At 39.5% G+C, this 22130-nt stretch overlaps 1 protein-coding gene across 1 annotated transcript in view; it reads left to right on the top strand.

Annotated features, from left to right (window-relative positions):
- Positions 1–17319, top strand: part of LOC129099500 (metabotropic glutamate receptor 4-like) — a 120334-nt gene extending 103015 nt beyond the window's left edge. Inside the window, exons 6-10 of the mRNA XM_054608754.1 lie at positions 1068–1268; positions 7184–7320; positions 8955–9890; positions 13717–13963; positions 17270–17319. Of these exons, the coding sequence (XP_054464729.1) occupies positions 1068–1268; positions 7184–7320; positions 8955–9890; positions 13717–13963; positions 17270–17319 (1571 nt within the window). The remainder of the gene's footprint in view (positions 1–1067; positions 1269–7183; positions 7321–8954; positions 9891–13716; positions 13964–17269) is intronic.
- Positions 17320–22130: the final 4811 nt, after the last annotated feature.

Below are 22130 nucleotides of genomic sequence, written 5' to 3'. Positions count from 1 at the left end.
AGAGAGGTTGCACAATAGGGCTGTCAAAAATGCCCCAAAATCACGTGCGAATAACCGTTTTCAAAAAACACATAGGTGGGAACTATTCAAATATCTAATTTGCGCATTATGTTGATGACACCGTGTCCTAACTGTCCACGAGCAATGCGGCACTGTGCAGCAATGTTTTGAGCTGAACATTTTGTCACCTGTTTCTATGTATTTCTGTCACAATATTATACCCATTTCAAATCTTTTACATGGCATACCGTAACACTTTCTGTCATGACAAGGTGTCGCTCTCGGCATCCGAGTTCTCTGCCATCATTAAATTGTTGTTGAATTATTCTTCACGGAAATATTCCATTTGCATCGAAACACTTTTATTATAACAAATGTATCAATCTGTACTGGCTGTGTGTGAAGCGCACTTGACGAAGACCCCCCTGCCTTATTTTTCCCCCATGCTTTTAGTTTATGCGTTGCTAACATATCAGTTCCATTGGGGATTCGCAGTAAATGGTAACATTTCATTTTTGATTAATGAAAGTGATGTTTTACATTTGCATAATCCAATCTTTTTTTTTTTTTTTTTTTTTTACTATTTGAATACATATTGAATGAAGAATATTAGTTGGCAGCCCTACTACACATCAGACCCTTTGGAGATTCTGTGATTGATGTCAAAAAGAAGTAGCGTATAATCAAAAAGCAATTCAACTCCGATCTCTAAAATAATTAAATCTAGCGAAAAACTGATGGGTTCACAATTGAGTAATCAAGTGTCTTGAAAGGCTATCATTTGATGATTTTACACATCGCATTATCAATGTTCAGTTTTACATTTTTGACTGGTGATGGAGCAGCTTTTTGTTTCTAAATATTATGTCACTCATTTAAACAATCTTGTCTTGACTGTCACGATTGCATTGACTCAGCCAGTACAACACAGCATGGGAACATACTGTATACAAGTTTGACCTCATTTGTGATAAAAACTTCTTGCAGTTTTTATGAACTCATCAAGTAAGTCTCATGTATGGAATAATTTCAAGAGCGGCGATTTCTGTGTTGATGTTTCCTTGTAGACCATGAGCGGATCGGGAGGGACTCATCGTACGAGCAGGAGGGGAAGGTTCAGTTTGTGATCGACGCGATTTACTCCATGGCTCACGCTCTGCACAACATGCACAAAGATCTCTGCCCGGGAAAAGTTGGCCTCTGCCCCAAGATGGAAACCATTAACGGCACACTGCTGCTCAAGTACATCCGCAATGTCAAATTCACAGGTGTGTACTCCTGAATCCAACGAGGTAGGCTCAACAGGATGTAGTTAGTGGCAAATATTCCACAAAATGTATATTGTATGATAAGAAACTTGTTTATCTGTAGCAAAGCTATTTTACCTTGTATGTATTGCAACTTGTTTGTCCTATTTGTGTTTTTGGGTTCACCAACATGCTCATAAAACAATGGCCTCCAATTATCAGGCTACTGAATGCAAATTACTCCGAGCACGCATAAGAGGCAGAGATCCGTAGGAGGGTTGACAATCGGCAGCCGAGCAGCGGGTCTTTATCATAGCTGATGATGTGCAGGAACTGTGCTTAGTGAGATCTCCCCGCCTTATCTTGTCAGCGTTGAAGTGCCCACGCAAGAGATATCCTGCTCGCAGTGCAATGGCTGCCGAGGTAAAATTGTACATAAATGAGAGGGGAAGAGAGTTAACGCACAGCACCATCAAAAACAGGCATGAGGAGTTCTCCAGCGAATGTTCTATGTAGACTTGAATCCTGATAATATATAATATGTAAATATACTTATCAACACTTTGGTCACACACACTAGCATCAACTTGATACCCAAGTTTTGACATGAATCCCTGTCTAGCCTCTCCTCCACTAGCTTACTAAGTTACTGCAATTGCTCATGGAGTTTTTCTTCCCTCATAAAAAAAATAAACAAGGTCCCTGGATATTTACTTTACATATTGTAAGACAAATAGGCATCCACTTGTAGAGCTAGAACATTAAATCAGCCAGGCCGTTATATCAGCCAATAGCAGATGCGTATCAGCGAATTTGTTGGCCAATATGTAACAAGTAATAGCAGTACCGAAATGCCAAACTAGATTTGAGTCAATTTTGAAAAGTCTTTTTCATCAGATGTCGGTAACAACCCAAGTAATCCATACATACAAGAAAACCAAACAAATAAATTCAGAAATGAAGTTATGTGTAATAAAATGGAATGACACAGGGAAAAAGTATTGTATACGGTATAAAAGTATACGGTGTTTTGTCTTCTGCTATTAATCTTTGATGATTGCTTTTGGTAACCTTGAAGAGAATGACATTTTTTTTATATTTAGCTAAATAATGTAGAAAGTAACAGATGGAAGATGAAAAGTTAGATGTTAATTAACAGTCTTAACACATAACGCATAATTATACAAATGTACCATTATGACATAGCAACAAGTAAGATGCACTTTGAAACTTTGAAAATGAATTATAGGCTTACAGGTAGAAGAAAAGATGCATACTAAAGGAGGTCATGACCGCAGCAACTGCACGACTTTGACCTGCTGGCTTGGGAGGAAATAACATAAATGTTCGCTGAACGAGGTCCAACTTAGATCAGCGTCGGTGGTTATAACAACTGGAGCTAATTATACATCACATGAATAGAGGGTCAAAGTGGTTATGCAATCTAGCAGATTGCAATGCGAGCAAACCTGTGCCACCCTCACAGATGATTATACAGTAAAGGATACATTTATTTGTGTGATAATTACTGGCTGGTATCTTCGGGTGAGGGACAGTCACGCCTCTGAAGGTACAAGACAGGAATAATTTACAGTAAGTGAGGAAAAATAAATAGGAACTTCTGGCTGAAGCAAAACACTTGCCCACTGCTGCAGAATTCAGAGTAGAGTTTACAGCTTGGCGGAGAGTTCTAAAGAAACACAACTGGAGGTGATTGCAGATAGAAAGCAAGATATGATGTCCTGCACTAGTGATTCTTACTTGTTAGCCAGGGCTTAACCTTAACTTTAGGGGGAAAGGGAACATAACTTAAACTGTCTCAACTTGGGACTCCTTTTGAAAATTGCCATTGTCAAAGAACTAAAGCAGTATGTGGCTCCAAACTGTGTGACTAGGACATGTGAGACTACTGTTTGTTTTGTATTTCTACATAGAGCCAACATTGTTTTCTTTTAAACAGAATATTTTATTTTCCTTAAACTATTGCTTGTCTTAACCACGGTAAGGTAACTTAATCTTAACCAGTTAGTCTAAGTGCCTACACCTAATGAAACATTCCCCATAGTGGTGGCTAATTAAAAACAAATATATGTCTTTTTTAATAGCCACTATATGAACAGCATTGACAAACATAATTGCCCTGCTGACCCAAGCACTACATTAGAAAACTCACATATTATCATGGAGGTTTTGAAAATGGGTGACAAACAACATGTGTTGTTGCCTGGTTTGGACAACTAGTTGGATTCCATGTTTGGTTTTTTTTCAGATTTTGTACATCACATTTTTAGGGCAAGGCAAGTTTATGTGTTAGATATGGTAGAAAATGTGTATCTTTAAGTTGGGGTGGGAGGGAGGATGTAGAGTTCACTTTCTTTAACCTTCCAGTCCTCGTTGGTCCAAGTCCCCCATTCCATTTTTCAAGAATTTTAAATCAAAAAGGTAGTCATTTTAATGATAATATTGTTGTTTCATGGATGGACATGGTAGTCTACAGCCTTCAAAGGGCAACAGAGGGATGGATGGCAGCAACAGGGTTCAGTTTTGTTGGTTTCATTAGAGAAAATGTACAAACCGTTAAAGGAAAAGGCATATTTGGTGTTTACTTCCTCAGATGTGGTTTGGTTTAAAAGGTTTAAGTAAGAGAGTTTAAAGTAGACACAAAGTAGCCAAGGGACAAAGCGAACATGGATACAAATGAAGCATGGATTTAGATTTTCTATTAATATAGTCAACGTAACCTTTATTGTTGGGGATAATAAAGGTTAACTTGACACTTGTGTTTGCAGCAGTAACTTTTCCTCCCTAATGGATATTGAAAGGAAACCTTTCAGCGCTCAGCAGTGTTTTACTGTAGGCCCCATCTTCAAAGTCAAAACATTGTTTACCTGCACTGAGTGTGCTTATTATTATGTAAGCAGGTCAGTCTTCATTTGTGAAGAATAAAAAACAATACAGAGTTGTTTAGAGTTGTATCCTGAAGTCATATATGGAAGATAGATCTGTTCTCCCAGCATTAAATAAAGCTTTAATCTGAAGTACTGTACAGTGGGCCTTTGTTATGGAATTAAACTGCAATTCTTTATGCATGCCTTCATTCGTGGTGTATTACTGGATGGCTCGTCAGCACTGAAGCCGTTGGGGTTTCTATGGGGATGGCTAGAAAATCAATACAGCACATTACCGGAATGTTTCTTTGCTTTTAAGAGTCTTTTCGCCACAGAGGAACGGAGGATTTAAAGAGGTTTATAGGAAAACAGGAATGTCAACATGGTCCTAGTGTATTCTGGGAATTCTCTAGAGACATCAACACTGACTTAAGAAAAGAGGAAGACCAAGCACTGCAGATATTGTAGATGAAGTTGATACGAGTTGCATTAAGATTTTGATCCCAGTGAAGCTGGTTTTACAGAAATGTATTCAGTGGTACTCAATGCTAGTTATCCTGAGGACATTTTGTTTTACGGAAGACATAAACCTGATAGTGAAGCCGTGGTAAAAGTGTTGTGATTAAAGGTTGGCTGTTTACACACAGTCATTTAAATCTGCCCGTTTTCATGGGGTTTGATTGCTAATTTAATTTGGATGCAACTTGAGGAAGTACTCAGTCACATGATCACACATTATTCAGTGTGTATAGTGTGTATATGGTCCATTTATTGCTCTCCTCAGACCAATTCAAACAGCCTATAGGGTTTTGAATTAAACAGTGTGTATACAGCTTAATAATGTATACTGCCTGTCCAGGGAAGCAGGAATATTAAGTAGTGCAGCAACTAGTGAGGATACAGTTAGAGAGACTAAACTATTCCTGAGGTCAGTGTCATTAAAGAGAGAACACTGAAAAGATAATCAACCCCAACACTGGTCCTTAACTCTGCCCAATTAAACGCCTAATAACCATGTAAGACTCGGCTTCCATTTACAATAGAAATAAATTACTGTCTCCGACGGCTCTGAATGGTGGTATTTCTAAATCAAAGCTTTGAATTTATGAGAAAAGCGTGGTAATTATTTCTTTTCTTTCTCATTTGTATTGTGAGGGTTTGCAGCAAATCGCTTCATCACATTTATTGGAGCCACCTCTGTGCTTTTAAAGTTCAACGAAAGAATCTGCATCTTGTTTTGATTAGTTCTTATAAAACATTTGTAAACACATTAGATTTCTCAAGGCTTTGGCTAATGGCTTTTAATGGAGCGGAAGGATAATTCTTTCTAAAACTGCAAACATGACATGCGGGGAAATTACTGTTTTGTTTGAACACATTATCAATTCTTAAGAGAGGCAAAGTGAAGCTTTAAATGTGTCTCCTTCAATAAACCAGCTTTAAAATGGAGAGCAAACATAAGGAGGGTTGGATTTTCAACTAGCAGACTAGTCATGGCTGGGAATATTTAGACCAAGCTTTGATCACAAAGGATCACAAAAAAAGCTCACACACAACTGCAATGAGTAAATGTGAATCATATTTATAAATGTTAATTTGTTCTCATCTTATTTATAATTGCACGTTTGTAAAAATACATCCCACAGTACAGTTTTGGAAATTTACACACACAGTTTTAGGAACCCAATTTACCACGTTAGAGTTTAGTTAATTAAAAAAGGTAACTGTGGCTTTTATTTCTAATATTTTTGAGGAAACACTTTTTATGCAGCACTTCCTCATAAATCAGACCTGGTTAATACAACAAGCAGTTTTCCAATGTTTTCTGGCTGAGCATGAAACATTCAGAGCTTTTTTCTATTGGAAGAGGTGAAACTAATCGATTAAGGGAATCAAATTAGTAGTAACATACATCCCACTCAATTCCCCGTATTGCTGAGAGGGGCAGGATTTTTTTTCATAATTGCACATGACTGCCTGCTGTTGTCTTAGACATGCCCTCTAGATAATGCAGCAGGATTAAACTAATGCAATTAAATCCTACGGGTTTTGATTAAACACTCAAAAATCTGCAGAAGGGAGAAAATGAATCTGGTCTCAAAGCCTGACTCGCAAGTTTTTCAACTCTGATTCAGAGGTTCAAACAACAATCAATAGTGTGACCTACACTCAGGGGAACAAAACACTTAAATAAACAATTCCCTTCAATGTTAGAAGAGAGGAGAGTATAGTCAATACTTGTGGAACATGAACAGCTCACTCCAAATGTTGGAAAACACTGATTCTGGTTACTGGACATGATGAATATCTTTTTTCTGTTGCTAAAAAAATACACCCTTTGGTGTAGCTCTAGATGTTACTGTACACAACATCCAATATTGACTGTGAGCAATCCAAAACAAATTTCAGCTGCAAGTTTACTAAGGGTATTTATTCCCCTTTACAACCCCCACATGTTACAGAATGGCTGAGTATTAGAGGGTTCCATGGAAGGAGAGAAAGCAAATATGGTAGAAGCATATATAGAGCGAAGGGGAGGCTATTAATGGTGCTTTCCTAAGAGACGCTCTGTGGTGGGCTCTCGTGACTAAATCTGTGAATCTTTGCTCCCTTTCAACACGATTTTATCACACGTTGGGAAAGCTGGAGAGCGGTTTGTAAGGTTGGCTCGGCAACAGGAAGCGCGGGGATGACAAGAGACCTCAAAGTGCTAATCAAAACCAGTGCTGTCATTCGTTAGCACTCCGAGTGAGGACCTCGTGGATAACAAGCAAACGGGGCAATGAGCAGAATGACGGAGTGTGAGATGATGTGGGAACAGCAACAGACAGCGGCCCCGGCCCTCCTCAAAGCACCAGGACGACATGGCTGTCAACATCTATTTCGCTCCCATCATTAACACTAGAACAGCATTAGCCTGAAGTTCCCTTGCAGCCTCATTTCGTCTCACGGCATTGTGGGAACTGCTTGAGCGCACACTGTATTGTCCAACACTGGACTTCAGCTTAAAAACAACAATAACATTGTTTTTTTTCTTTTCATCTTCAGGAATTGCTGGCACCCCAGTGGTCTTCAACGTGAATGGAGATGCTCCTGGTCGCTACGAAATCTACCAATACCAGATCACAAATAACGTCACAGAGTACAAGACCATTGGCCGCTGGACGGATCGGCTCTACTTAAACGTATGAATATTTTAAACATTACTTAAAATATGTCTGAAAGATTGATTGTTAGAAAAGGCAAGCATACAAAGTGCCAGATGCTGGTGTTCATGCACAATATCTCTATAATCCACCAGACATCCAATATTTGGCCATTTAGCATTTTATTACTCACTCAACTCATTTAGTCTAGACAAAACACTTACTATAACATTTAGCTTCACTAACTGGGAGGATGAATGCTGTGAGCCTTGTTCCGGTGGAAAGGTATTGAATGGAGGAATTACCCTTCATCAATGAACAGAAAGAGCCGAAACTACCTCAAAATATTCCTTTTCATTTGAGTTTATTTTCTTCCAACAGTGCCAAAGCATCCTCTCAACCATTTTATGTGACATTTACAGCAACTCTAATGTTGCTACAGGTAGTAGAGCTTCATTTATTACTGTTATAACATAGCTTATCACTGTTCTCAAAGATAATGCTGAATGCATCCAGCTTATGTCGGGTTTTATAGGGCAACAGTCGACTGAATGATATTAATAATAAATCATCCTTTTCCTGGTTGGCATTAGAATTTATAAAAACATGCAGGAAAAAAAATGCTTTAGGTCAACACAGAGTGTGCTTCCACTCACAATTATGCCCCTAAAAGTAGGTCTCCAATTAAGTAAAAAGCCATCTTTTTGCATTTGCCACCATTACATGGTACAGTAATATACCAGTTCCTTGTTCACTATAGAAACGTATGCATTAGAATGCACAGAATCTGTAGTTCTGCATGTGCTCAACAACAAAATTGCTTTGTATTGCATGCCAAACTTTGTGAAGAACAATGTTTATGCATCCCTTGTTGTTATGCATCATTCAAACATGAGCCGCCAGGCATTTTGTTGATTCACAAACTGTAGGTATGGATTATTATTATTGTAGACACAGGGGTCCTGAGTTTCTGCTGCATACTGATCAACTTCACCTGCATGGCATAGATGTCCCAGGGAAAGCAAGAATGCTGTATGGAAATATATTTTTAGACACAAATCATCTAAATCTTCCAGATGTTTCTGTGAATAATTGAATATTCCCAATGCCTTTCCGCATACTATCTTATTTAAGAGAACTGCTTTATGATTAAACATAAATAACGTCAGTGAGAGAGCACAGGCAAATGATACCGCATTGTGACTGCAGTACCACGAAGACTCCATTTACTTTAGTGCTTTGCAACATTCCTTGTAAGTAATTAAACGGCTGTTTCCTGTCGAGTTATAACACAGGGAGTTCAAACGATGATGCCTTGATAAAAAGACTGCAGCTTTCATGTGGCGAATATCCCATTTAGAGTTTGCTTATTCGATCAAGCACTTTTTTGTGTTTGTGTGTAAACTAATCTACCAAGTGTTAATTGAATTGTGTCCTCATGCATTATGCATTATGTAACTAGTGTAACAATAAGTAGGAAATTGTGTTCATGTTTATGATATGCTGACCCTTACACAAGCTCTTTAATTCTGATTGGGAGATGGCCAAAATGAGATAATACTTTGTATTTATGCCCCTTTTTTGGGGTTTCAGAGATGTGAATATATGAGTAAAAGAGTGTTAGTATGGTGAGGTGGAATAAACAGGTCATTTCTCTATACTTTCCCCTCCAGAACAAAGAAATGCAGTGGCCTGGTGCAACACAAGAAGTCCCCTCCTCTATATGCAGCCAACCCTGCCGCCCCGGGCAGCGCAAGAAGACGGTGAAGGGAATTCCATGTTGTTGGCACTGTGAGAACTGTGATGGTTACCAGTATCAGGCAGACACTTACACCTGCAAGATGTGCCGCTTTGATTTGCGGCCCAACACGAACCACACTGGCTGCGACCCCATTCCCATTGTCAAGCTGGAGTGGAGCTCCCCGTGGGCGGTGTTCCCGGTCCTCATCGCTGTGCTGGGCATCATGGCTACTCTGTTTGTCGTCGTCACCTTTGTACGCTACAACGACACACCCATCGTGAAGGCGTCGGGGCGAGAGCTGAGCTACGTGCTGCTGACGGGGATCTTTCTGTGCTATGCCACAACGTTCCTCATGATCTCCACCCCTGATGTGGTTATATGCTCCCTGAGGAGGATTTTCCTGGGCCTGGGTATGAGTATAAGCTACGCAGCGCTGCTCACCAAGACAAATCGGATCTACAGGATTTTTGCGCAGGGCAAGATGTCGGTCAGTGCCCCTCGATTCATCTCCCCGGCCTCCCAGTTAGTCATCACGTTCAGCCTGATATCCTTGCAGCTCCTTGGAGTGTGCATCTGGTTCGGTGTTGACCCCTCGCAAGCCATCATCGACTACCAGGATCAGCGCACGGCCAATCCAACGATGGCCCGTGGCGTTCTGAAATGTGATATATCAGACCTCTCCCTCATCTGTCTGCTGGGTTATAGCATGCTGCTGATGGTCACCTGCACAGTTTACGCCATCAAGACCAGGGGGGTCCCCGAGACGTTCAACGAGGCCAAGCCCATCGGCTTCACCATGTACACCACCTGCATTGTATGGCTCGCCTTCATCCCCATCTTCTTTGGGACCTCACAATCAGCAGAAAAGGTAAATATGGTGGAAGTTTTACAAATTCACTCTTTTATTGGTGCACGGATGCCAATGTTGTCACTTTGACACTGATGACAGCTTTCATCGATTGTACTGTATCTAAAAAGAACACAATGGCAGCAGCTCAATTCGATTCAATCATGCATGTTGGATGTCAGTTTTCAATTTGGAGATCGTTTATATTTCCTTTGCGCCTCATTGTGACCAAAATGGCCACTCAAATTGTGATTGTTGTATAGCATCAGCCTCTTGTGTTTGTGGATACTGCCACTATTCATCATGAGATGATGGGCTCTGTGGGGATTACAAGGCTTTCAGAGCCGTCTTCTGAGGATAAATCATTCACCTCAAGTTTGCTCAACATGTTTTCTTTAATTGTGTTTCCGGGCATGTTTGATTCAGCGTCACTGAGTGGGAATACCGAGTAGTCAATCACTGCACATTCAGGCACACAGAAATAGGTGACACAGGATTGTGAAGTAGCAAAAATTTACTGTGGCTGTTGATGTTGCTTGTCACAAATAACCTCTTACAAGTGCTAATTTAGAGGTGGCTCAACACAGACGTACAGTGAAAAAGCAGAGAGAGGAAAAGTCAACTACTGATAGAAATAGAGGCAACGGTATGGGAATGCTACTGTATGGCACTGCATAATACACTAAATAGCATCCATAATACTGCCAACAACATGAACGAGTAGGTTAGAAGGCAACAAAAGAAAGAAGAGAAAAGGTGTACATGGACATTTTGTTCTAGTAAAGTAATAAAGAAGAAGTAGTGTTTCTTGGACAAACTTTAGGGAGGGACATATACTATCATTCTTCTAAATTACTTGTTTTGTTTTAAATAATTGGCAGCCCAACAATAACATTTGATAAATATAACTCAAATTATGATTGGAAAATTTCACTGGGAACAGTCATCTTCACTTTTTCTTGCTTTCAGTATCAGCCTGCCAAGTACCACAGGAAGAAAATGTAATCGTAGAGAGAATATCAGGCAGAAAACGAATTGGGAGAGTCATGTTTTTTCAGTTTCTTCTACTCTCTGTGTGTCGTGTTCAATATGGTAAAATAAACAGCACAGCGACCCAGAACTCAGCCTTAACTAAGAGACGAATACATTTAGAATAAGCTCGTGGCAAAATCCATTAGGTCCTCTGTGCCTGATGTGTTTTTTCTGTAGATCTGGTGGAAGCCCTTCAGCATCAACAGGCTTCCCCAGATTTTGGCCAAACAAATCAATTAATGAAAACAGGCAGCCAAATAGAAATAACCTCCATTCTTCACTTGTATCTCCACCATTGAAGAGCAGGTTAATAAACTGAGCAGAGAAATCATTCTCACTCTAACAAGTTTTCAATCCGATCCAATTGGCGCTTGCACAAATCGAAGACTTGTTATGTTGTTATCAACAGGTGACGGTCATATTAACTTACAGTACACCATGAGATAATGCAATCTATCTGTAACCAAATGAATGCTACACAACACAAACATTGGCCACTGCCATTGGTGAATGTCATCTTCTTTGCCGATATGCTGATGGCAGTCAACGAGGCTAAAAAAAGTCGTCAAATTACGATGTTCAACTGCTAATTCGGTGCATCCATTGTACTTAAAGCACAGTGTTGGTAATAACATGAATGATGGCTTTCTTTTAGCAATTTAGCACACATTCATGTTATCATTAACACCTTTGCTTTCCTGTTTTGCTGTTTCATTCATCTATATTCACAAAACCCAAAGCCAAAATATTTGGGTGCAAGGACTTGGCAGCGCTGTGGAAGTGTGTTCCTGTTTGCATGCTTTGCGTATCGGTAGGGACAGCTCTGGCAGCTGTCAGGACGCGGGATTTGATGCCTAATGACATAAAAGGAGCAATCCCGTTACGAAGAAACTTCATAATGGCTGAGCCTTCTGAGGTTCCTGTCCCCGGCCCTGTTCCCCTCGCTGTACCGATGGAGCAGATTGGCAATCATACCGGCGTGTCAGAGAAAATTTATGTCGCCAGGGCCGATGGAAGTGGACAAGGGTCTTGGCTCTCCTCACAGAGCGACTTCACTCTGTTCTCCAGAGGGGTAGCAATATTGGTCCGAACTCACCACAGGCCATGTGTAATCTTCTCAGGAGATTACAACGCCCCCCCACCCCTCTTCACCAAGGAATGCTAGCACTGCAGTATAAAGGAACACACTGCCCTATCACTTCCATTTTGCACTGACATCTTTTTTTCTCAACTGACATGGCTTTAGGGAACTTAATTTGTGCAAGGCGTCTCTGTGGTTTTTGTTTTTATTTAATCACCATATATCATTGTCCCTGTCAAGTCATGCTATTTATTTCATATTGTACATCTTTGTTTTCCCCTTGAACTGAGTACCCTATAAACTAAGGTCCTACCTATAGTATGCATACAAAAAAGGAAATCAGACAACTAAAAGAATGCTGTAATACTGTATACTGTAGCTCCTTTCTTAGTCAAATTAATATGTACATTTACCTACAACTTATGATGGTCATGGTGCTGCAAAGGTTTGTAAAAAAAACATTGTAAACATCTTGAAATGTGAGGATAAATGTTGTACAAGCTGATATACAAACAACATATGTCATGACCCCACGCTGGGAAACACAATTTGTAACTGTTGACATGCTGGTGGTTCGGGGCCCTGTGGGCTATTCCCATGCCAAAAATACTCAGTCATTTGTGATGTCTGCAAATGTAATGTCAGACAAAACCTCAGGCAAATGTCTTTGAAGGATGTCTGCCAGCTGTGTTTCCAGTGTACACTCTTCGCCTTGTGTTCATCAACTTCAGAGGACCCCTGCAATCTTGTTCCAAGAGGCAAAGTCAACTGTTCTCTAATTAATGGTTTTGACACCAGACTACTGTGAAAAGACGGAGCGGGTTAATGATGAAATCTGTTAACTTTTATGTTTTTTGTATCGTTTGTGATTGGTTACTTAAAATCTAAAGAAATTATGTTTCACATTTAATATGAATGTGTCAATATCTAATATGATCTACCTTAATGTGTTTTTTACAGCCTGTGTGCTGACTCACCACATTCTCTACGTCAACAAATCAGAGATGGACTGTGTCTGAGCTCTGGGATGATTATGATGAATGAAAAATCACTTTCAGGCACTTTTAATATACTGTAGGATGTTTCTCTCCGCTCCATAGCGGTTGCCTGCGGCCATATATCTGCTACCCAGCTGTGAGCTGCAGCTGCCACTGGCTTCAGAAAGCAAACAATTCTTATGCTGTTGCCTAAAACCTTGGGGTGAAAAATACATCTATACGCAGGCTACATAGATACCTAGCACTTCTAATAGTTGTGTATCATAAATAAGCAAACACATCGATGAAAGCAGAGCTCAGGGGTGATGAACCCAGTAGGTGAAATCGAAAAATATATGAATAAAGGGCACTGGGATACTGTGTGATATCCAAAGTTAAGTTCTTCTGCATGTGAAACTGAGATTTAAATGAAAATTTTCCCAAACTACTATTCATATATATCTTGAGTTAGACAGTGTCTGTCCCTCAGGCAATATTTTAAAATTCTCAGTCTATTCTTTCCCAGCCATCACATGGCCCAGAAACCATTCCTATTTCTGCAGCTTTATTAGACAATTGGCTCTCAGAATAAAATATATAAATTTGATTTTCCTTGATGGACTTATTTAAACTGTGCAGACTCTGCAGTAAGTGTGCTCAATTCGACCTGAGTTTCTATAACTAGAACATCACTGTCCATCAGTCAGTGTAGCCTCCACAAATGATTCTGTTTGCTTGTGTCTCTTCCATAATACAGCTGTATATCCAGACCACGACCTTGACCATCTCCGTAAGCCTCAGTGCGTCAGTCTCTCTGGGAATGCTCTACATGCCCAAGGTCTACGTGGTTCTCTTTCATCCAGAGCAGAACGTACCAAAACGGAAGCGCAGCCTGAAGGCTGTGGTCACTGCAGCCACTATGTCCAACAAGTTCAACCCCAAAGGCGGCCTGAGGCCCAATGGAGAGGCCAAGTCTGAACTCTGTGAAAGTCTTGAAACACAAGGTTGGTATGACGGCAATAAAGAGGAAAGAAAGAACAAAATGTGTTCCAGAGAAACTCAACCAGGAGTTGATTTTATGTTGATGCAATGAGCTGCTTCTCTGAAAAAAAAGAGGAGTAATAGAATACACGTCTACTTGAAAATAATGAACTTCTTTTGTATAAACATAACTGATGCAGGTGTTATTTTGCACTTGAGCAGTTCTATAAATTAGCAAGCCTTATGCGAGCATACAAGAAATTAGGGTACCAATTCAGTGGAAACTTAAGTGGTATTATATCATGGTTTGTGATACATTGCAGATATGAATAATAGGGCTGACCTCAACCAAGGAAAAGATTGGTCCACTAAAACTCCAAATATAATTTTGTCAAGTTATCGACTAATTAGTTATCGACAGATCTGTACAACTGAGTATCTCCGTTTACCAGATATTAGCTCATAAGTTTCTTGGAAATGGGTCATTCATCCTTAAAAAAACATTACAAATTGACTAATTGACTTAAGGAATCTTAGTAGACTAAGACCAAAATGACCAATTAGTTGACTTAACGACTAAGAGTAGGCAGCCCATGTGCTATATCCAAATACAAACAAAATGTGCTTGACAAAGACAGGAAGTAACTTTTCTGTTTCACCAGGATAATCCATTGATATGGATAACATAGAACAGAAAAAACTAGTTCCATTCTCACTTACTCAGACCACACTGGATTTGTGAATCAGAAGGTGTGACAGTGTGCCCACACTGTTCTGATTTTGGAAAGGGAACTAAGGGGACGGGTAGCTCAGTGTTGGACAAAAGGCCATTTCAATCACCGAGATAAAGTGTATGAGACCCTGTCCCTGTGTGGGGGCATGGTTACATCAAGCAACCCCACATGTTCTGATTACTGAGGGTCCTGATTCTATTCTGTGACAGGCTGAACACTGTAGAATGATGTGTATTAGACCAAAAAGGCCAGCGGCCACACTTGCCTTTTTTTTTTCGACCTCAGAATGGAGTCGTTATGTCTTATCCTATTATAGAGCCCATTGACAGGTGCTGATCTCACCCTCTCGTTTGAACTGTGAATCTAACAACTCCTCTTTGTGCCTATGTATCAGACTGTGTTGGGGGAGGGGAGCCATGTGAGGGACTTTAGACTCTCAGGTAACCTGATTAGACAATGACTTTGCCCTTTTGTTTTTTTGTTTTAATCTATGACCACTTTATTCCGTTAATTTCTGCCAATGTTCACCACAACATCCGTGCCTGCCTTTACTACGCATAAAGCATCCCGGCTGCCCCCCCGGCTAAAACACAGCACCCTGAATGACACGAGGCAGTAATCACACCCTCACAAATCCACCCTTGACCAACAGACATGGGTGGATTTGTGAGGGTGTGATTACTGCCTCGTGGGTAGACGATATTGGCGTGTGGTGCTGTAAAATGGCACCTCCGCATTGTAAAGTCTGTTAATGTGCGAAGATGACACCACTCTGTCTGAGCGCAGGAGACGAGCGATAGCCATGTGTCCCCTGCAATTTGTTTCCCCCCGTTGACAAAAGGAGGAATTTGCGGTAACGGGACAACAACAACAATAAGTGGGAACAGGAAAAGACAGATGGGTCTGCCAGCTCCAATTCTTTCTGGACCATCTATTCTTTATCTTGGCCTTGCAGCACATAAATATTCAAATAAGGTTCATTTATCAATGCTTCTCTTGGAAGAGATGCTTTGGATGAAATGGTGAGAATGCCCCCCTCCATTTGTACACCGACAAATATTCGGAAACATTTACCATTACACGTCTCCCCTCTGCAGCACTTTTGCCCCGACTCTGGCTTTCAGCTGTCGTCTGATTGGATTCATCCCCTCTGACATATTCAATCAGCCAAGGCTGCTGTGGGCAGATTGGCAGATTGGTAGTGTGATTACCACCACACCAAGCATGCTCGCTGAGGACAGTTTTATTTAAGAAAATGGCACACCCGCGTACATGTTGCACACATGACAAACGGCGTGTGCTTCGGAGCATGGCTGCACCCATGCACACAGGTACTGTGACTGTATGACGGTCGTGTTTCACCAGCAGGCCGGGCTTGTTATGGTCACTGTGGTCTGCCCTCCAGTCATCTGGCTTTATGTGTTTTATTCACAGCTGATTAAAAAAATCCATGGAACATGAAAAGAATGTTAAAGAATAATGAGAACTTTTAGCAAACATTGAGGAAAACACTTACAGTGCCAAGTCAGATCACATATTGTCTAATATGCTTTACAAGTCGAGATGTTACTGTTTTACACTGACTGCTGCATGTTTTGCTTGGTGCACAGAGAAACCTCAGGTCTTTGCATGCAGTAAAAGACTTCTACATATTGCATATTTTACCAATGCTGTGATCTGCTTGGTGGCCCTATAGGATGCATTTTTTGACCCAATGAAATGAGATAATCAGCTGTGAAGAAAACATTATGAAAGAGGATTCCCTGATTTCATTAATGGTACTGTAATAGCAGGTACTTCCAATGATGTGACCACTGGGACAGCCTATGAGTCTGACTCCATCTGCATCACTGTCTTGACAAATATTTCAAATATTTCTATGTTGTTAAAATGTTACAATGTTACAATGTGCAATAACAATCAATTATTCACTTTCAACACCCAACCAACAGTAGTTATTTTCTACCCCAATGCTATGAAGTTGTGTAAAATCTATCTTTAGAGATGAAACAATAAATTGATTTATTGATTAGTCGATTGGCAGAAAATTAATCAATGACTATTTTGATTATCGATCCATCCTTCCAGGCATTTTTTTCAAGCAAAAATCCCAAATATTCTCTGGTTCAGGCTGCTTACATATCTCTATTTCTCTAACTGTCATTGTACATGGAATAATACATTGGACAAAACAGTAAATCTAACAAAGTAATTTGAGCTCTGAGATATGAGATATTTTTTTTTGTTTCAGAAGCTAAACAATTAACGTTTGCATCATTTTAACAGTTTGTTCTAAATCAGTCAAATTTCTAATTTCTTCAGATTCCAAAATTCTGTTTCCCATTTCTGTTTACGATAGAGGTAGAGGAGGCATCATCGCTGTAAAGACAGCTTTCCCATTACACCATAACACCCTGCTATTATGATTGGTTCCACCTGCACTCATTTGATGAAGGTGTCCATAAATAGATCTTCCCATCAATCTGGACACCAACATGTGCTCTGATAGATTACCGTTGCACGCCTATTTAAATCTCACCCGTTGCATTTTCTAACACTTTCCTTCTTTCTCCTACCTCCTACCTTCACTTACAGTGTTGGCTTCCAAGCAGACATACATAAGCTACAGTAACCATGCCATCTAAGCCAGGGACGAACAGTGGAAGCGGAGCCAGGGCCTGCCTGCGGAGAAATCACCTGATTCTGGGGAATACTGGGGAAAATACTGGAGGACTTCCAAGCTGCAACAGCAGAGAAGGACTGGGGGTGGAAAGATGGGAATTTGTCACTCCATAAATAGAATGGATGTCATATTGCAAATTGCAAATTTCCCCGCTGCGGGACTAATAAAGGATTATCTTATCTTATCTTATCTTATCTTATCTTATATTTTTCTAGAACATCAGGTAAAGGCTTGAATGGCAACTTTATGAGAGATTAGTAGTTTTGCAGGAGGGAGATGGAATATATAAGGGAGATTGGACAGTTAATTTTCCTCTTCCCACCCTTACTGAGACACACGTGAGCGCTGAGCAGTGACGTTTTCCAGATGCAGGCTGATTGAACCACCTGGAGTCTTCAGTATGTTTTCCTTCTGAAGTGTAAAGCACAGTTTCAGTTCTGATCTGGGGCTGAATCCTTTGTCTCATTTCTATAAAAACAAACAAACAGGGGAGGGGGGGGGGGGGGGGTTACTTTTGATAAATATTGAAACCGGTTGAAAACTTTTTTGGCTACTGATATTTCAAACTGTACATGCCTTACTACAGCACATCCAGTATTCCTACATGAAATAACCATATCTGAAAACACATGGAAAATAAAGCAGTGGGTCATCCCAGTTTTTTTTTGATAAATGTTTCATGAAAAATAATGATGATGATGATGACATCATCTTGGCAAACCTAGTGTACAGTCCCAGAGCATGCTTGTGGGAGCATCACGTGTACTGTGCTGTGTTGTCAACGTCTTTGGAATGCAACATTTGTCATGGTCATTCACAGTGGAGATGTCATTTTGGACCATTATCCACTGGGTTACCCTCTGCTGAATAATAAGTCATTTCAAAACACACAAAAGGAGCAAACCTAAATACAAAATCGCCATGGAATACCTTCATAGTTTACACCACACTTCATTAATGTCAGCCAGGAGCTACAGACTTGTTGCTGCATACTTTATATATCCCGGATTTACTGGCCTTTATTTATCAAGTGCTTGTTGAATCCTTTGCCAATTCAAGCAGTTGAATAATTGTGAGAATTCATGTTTCCCTATCCGTTAAACATACAGCCCAGTTAACATTTAAAGGTACAATTCTTGACACAATAATAGCACATTTGCATTTGACATGCCCTCCAATAAATTACACCAACTGTTATTTCCATATTATCCTGTGTTTACTATATTTGTGTATTTCAATGTTTCAAGATATACAATAAAAAAAAAAAAAATCATAATTTTTATAGCAGTGGAGCTATTCTGTCACTTAAGACTTGATTTGTGAAGTAATAAAACTACACATCAGTCTACCGTCGTACCAGATATATATTAAAGCTTAAGTGTGATGGATTACATGGGGACCTCTTATGGTTAGTGATAGATGCACAGGTAATCTGTGTTCCCTACAAAGGAGCTTATTCCCTTTCTGGGTCATGAATTTTAAGGCCACATTGGAAATTGCTAATGAGAGTTTTAATTGTATTTTTGGGTCCAAAGTTAGGGTCATGCAGCTACTCAGCATGAAGACTCATTTGGAAAAAGTTCAAACCTTTGAAATGTTGAAAGATAATTAGGTGGATGACATGCAGAATATTTCCATTACTTTTCATAGAAGTGTTTTACCTTTCAACAGACCCAATACAACCATTTTAAGGCTAACACTAGCTCTGTTTAAATATTCGCCATGATCTTAAAGAATAATATTTTGGTAAATGTCAGATTTTCATAGATAAACACATGAATCACTTCATTTAGGCTGCATTAAGTGACAGGATTTCCAATAGCGGCTACGGCTCTACGCAGCTTTTAGCTTCAAACAGTTGATAATCACTGCTCATTCTGTCTAATATACATTACGTGATTTTCACAGTAATATTGACAACCTCTCATTTTTAGATGAAAAGGGGGAATGTACAGCTACTTGATAAATAAAGGCCGGTGCCTTCATTCTGTGCCTCATTTCCATTAAACTACTCCTGCCGTTCTCTCCGTGGATCCTTCATGGTGTCCTTTCTGTTGCATCCATTACCTTTCATGTGTATTCTGTTCAAACATGAGCAAGAGCGGACTCAATGTACAATTTATAATGAAGTGTGTAAACTCCATTTCTGTCCCAAGTCTCTAAAGTATTTGTCATAAAAAGTGACTCTGGAATTTCTCTCATTAAATGTTATCCTCAGCGATGCAAAAATATGTATGTTGCATGTCAAAATTCATAACAAGTCATGTGAACAATTTGAGAGAACTGTGTAATGTCCAGAAGGAAAACTACTGCAGAGGATTATAAATAACTAATACTTTGGTTTGAATCAATGATTCTCTCAGCTTCAACAAAAGTCTAAAGGTGTTTCCGCAAATGTTGTTTTCTCATCAGTTGATAAAGTATTGTTTGTGGGATTGTTTGTGTTAGTGAATATGATAATTTACTGCTTTTTCGCCACAACCCCCCTACCTCCCCTTTATTTTTCTAAAAACACTTTGTCTGTGTTACAAAAATAAGAATATGTAAGTGCTGACTGAAATTAAGTGGCAAGTTAATGTACGTTATTAAAATGGATTGATCCTGTCTGCTTTATGTACTGAATTATATAAAAAAAAAAAGATTAAAAAGAAATACAGTGCCTGGATATTTACGAATTATCTATAGAAAAAAAAAAAAAAAAAAAAAAATGTGTAGAGCATGTTCATTTTTATACAAGATATTTCTAATAAAAGACTGTTTTGCTAATAAAGTGTGGCCGCGTGTTCCTATTAAGCATGATTTATTAACAGTTCAATACAAAACCAAGTGCATTTCATTTTAAGGTACAAAGAAAAGTGTTTCCATTAGTACCAGAGAATGACCACAATCATCATTATGAGTAATTAAATCCTAATTACAGTATTCTCAAAGTTGACACTATGTGGAAGACTAAGTAAACGGCATGCTCTTGGATTTTAATTGCATGATGCACAGACATGATGTTTGTCCTTGGAGAGACATTTGAACGAGCAATTACCTGATCAGTACCCGAGAACAGGTGTTCAGATTTTTGTTCTTAATAGAGCTGAAACAATCAATCCATTGGTCTAACTCTAAAACATTTTCTTAATTACAGCTTCTTCAATGTTAGGATGCGCTGCAAATGATCGTTAAATGTATTATATACCTTCAACCTGTAAAGTGTTGAAGAATCAATTACCTTGTTGTCATAATGGCTTTTATTGAATGGCCATGTTGCAGAAAAAAAGTCAAAATTTTGAAGATCTTTCATGTTGCAGAAAAAAATCAGTAAATTTACATCTATGTGTTTATTTGTTACATTATGTTTTACAAAGTTAGGGATGCAATGTTTAACTCAGGCGTTATGTTGCCTTAGACATGAAATAATGATCCCAGTCACTTCCACACAGTGAGGCATACAGGTTTATTTGTTAAACACTGGTATAGGATCAGTACTCGGTATCGGCCGATATCCAAAACCTAGGTATCTGTTTCGGTATCAGGACAAGAATTTGATCGGTGCATCCATTATTCAACTTTTGTGAAGCACCTGTAGACTGATGCATAATGTACCTACATGATGTACAGACTGGGCGCCCACATTCAGATCACATACAATGTCTAACCAATGGAAAGGCCCAGAGCTGAGACTTGTACGTCCCACAAAATAATCAGGATTTCTCGTTTTGTCATTTTTACTACCGAGTCATATAGCCATGTGATTTGCCAGAGGAGAAGCTGTCAGGGAGCTGAGGAAAAATGGATTTGAACAGCAGTTAAATATACAAAATTGGAAATAAACATGGGGAAGATCTGAAGGCCACTATTGAGCTAAACCTTTCTTTTTGAACGTGCCCCCGTGTCATTCTATTGACAACAGAAAATGTCAAACATGAAAACAAGTCTTAGTCAACATTGAATGACAATGCTGCCTGTTTACTTTGAGTTTCACCAGTAATCAGGGGAAACACGACCTTAACCTCGGTTTAATGGTGGATCGATATGGTGAGCTACACCTGCAGCATAAGCCTTGAACAAATTAAGAAAATATCATACTATCTATAAAAGCTGACAGAATTATGAGCCACTCTAAATGAAAAGCAGAGCTGGTGAAACTGTCTTTATAGTGCATTTACCGCAGGGTAGAAATTGCCACCTGGATGATCACTGATACGACAATACCATTAGCCTTGTGTTTCCTAAGTGAATCCCCTGCCCGGCCAATTACCAACACAGCAGTATGTACAAAATTGTATAGTCTCTGTTTCGCTGTGATATATAGGAGACTTCTCAAGGAGGTAATGTACATTTTTCAAGTTCTAATAAAGTCTCTCCTCCCTGTTGCTAACCTCCCCAGACTACTACACAGCATTTCTGGGTTTTCATAGAAAAACAGGTCTCTCAAACTAAAAGGGTTGTTGCTGTTGTATTCTGTGAGAGCAAAATTATTTTTTCTTTGCAAGCCAGTGTGTTGTCCTAACCATAATGACCACACGATTAATGAAAAACACAACTCTGTAAGAAGTGGGCACTTAATCTGCAGTACACTTGGTTTCGGTTTCTGAATTTGCACCACCTCAGAGGGACATCACACACGTCTTTTCGATGTAAACAGCCGTGCTGTTGTCCTTTGGCATCACATTAGTAAGAGGTAAATAATTAGTGAAGCCTCCATACACTTCCAGTTATTAACTACAATGTTATTTTTATTTTTTTCAGTTGAAAATTACCCTATACCTTCTGAACCCCAAA

This window comes from Anoplopoma fimbria, chromosome 12 (assembly GCF_027596085.1).
Source record: "Anoplopoma fimbria isolate UVic2021 breed Golden Eagle Sablefish chromosome 12, Afim_UVic_2022, whole genome shotgun sequence".
Lineage (NCBI taxonomy): Eukaryota > Metazoa > Chordata > Actinopteri > Perciformes > Anoplopomatidae > Anoplopoma > Anoplopoma fimbria.
Note: the sequence above shows the minus strand (reverse complement) of the source record. Positions and strands in the feature narration are given on the sequence as shown.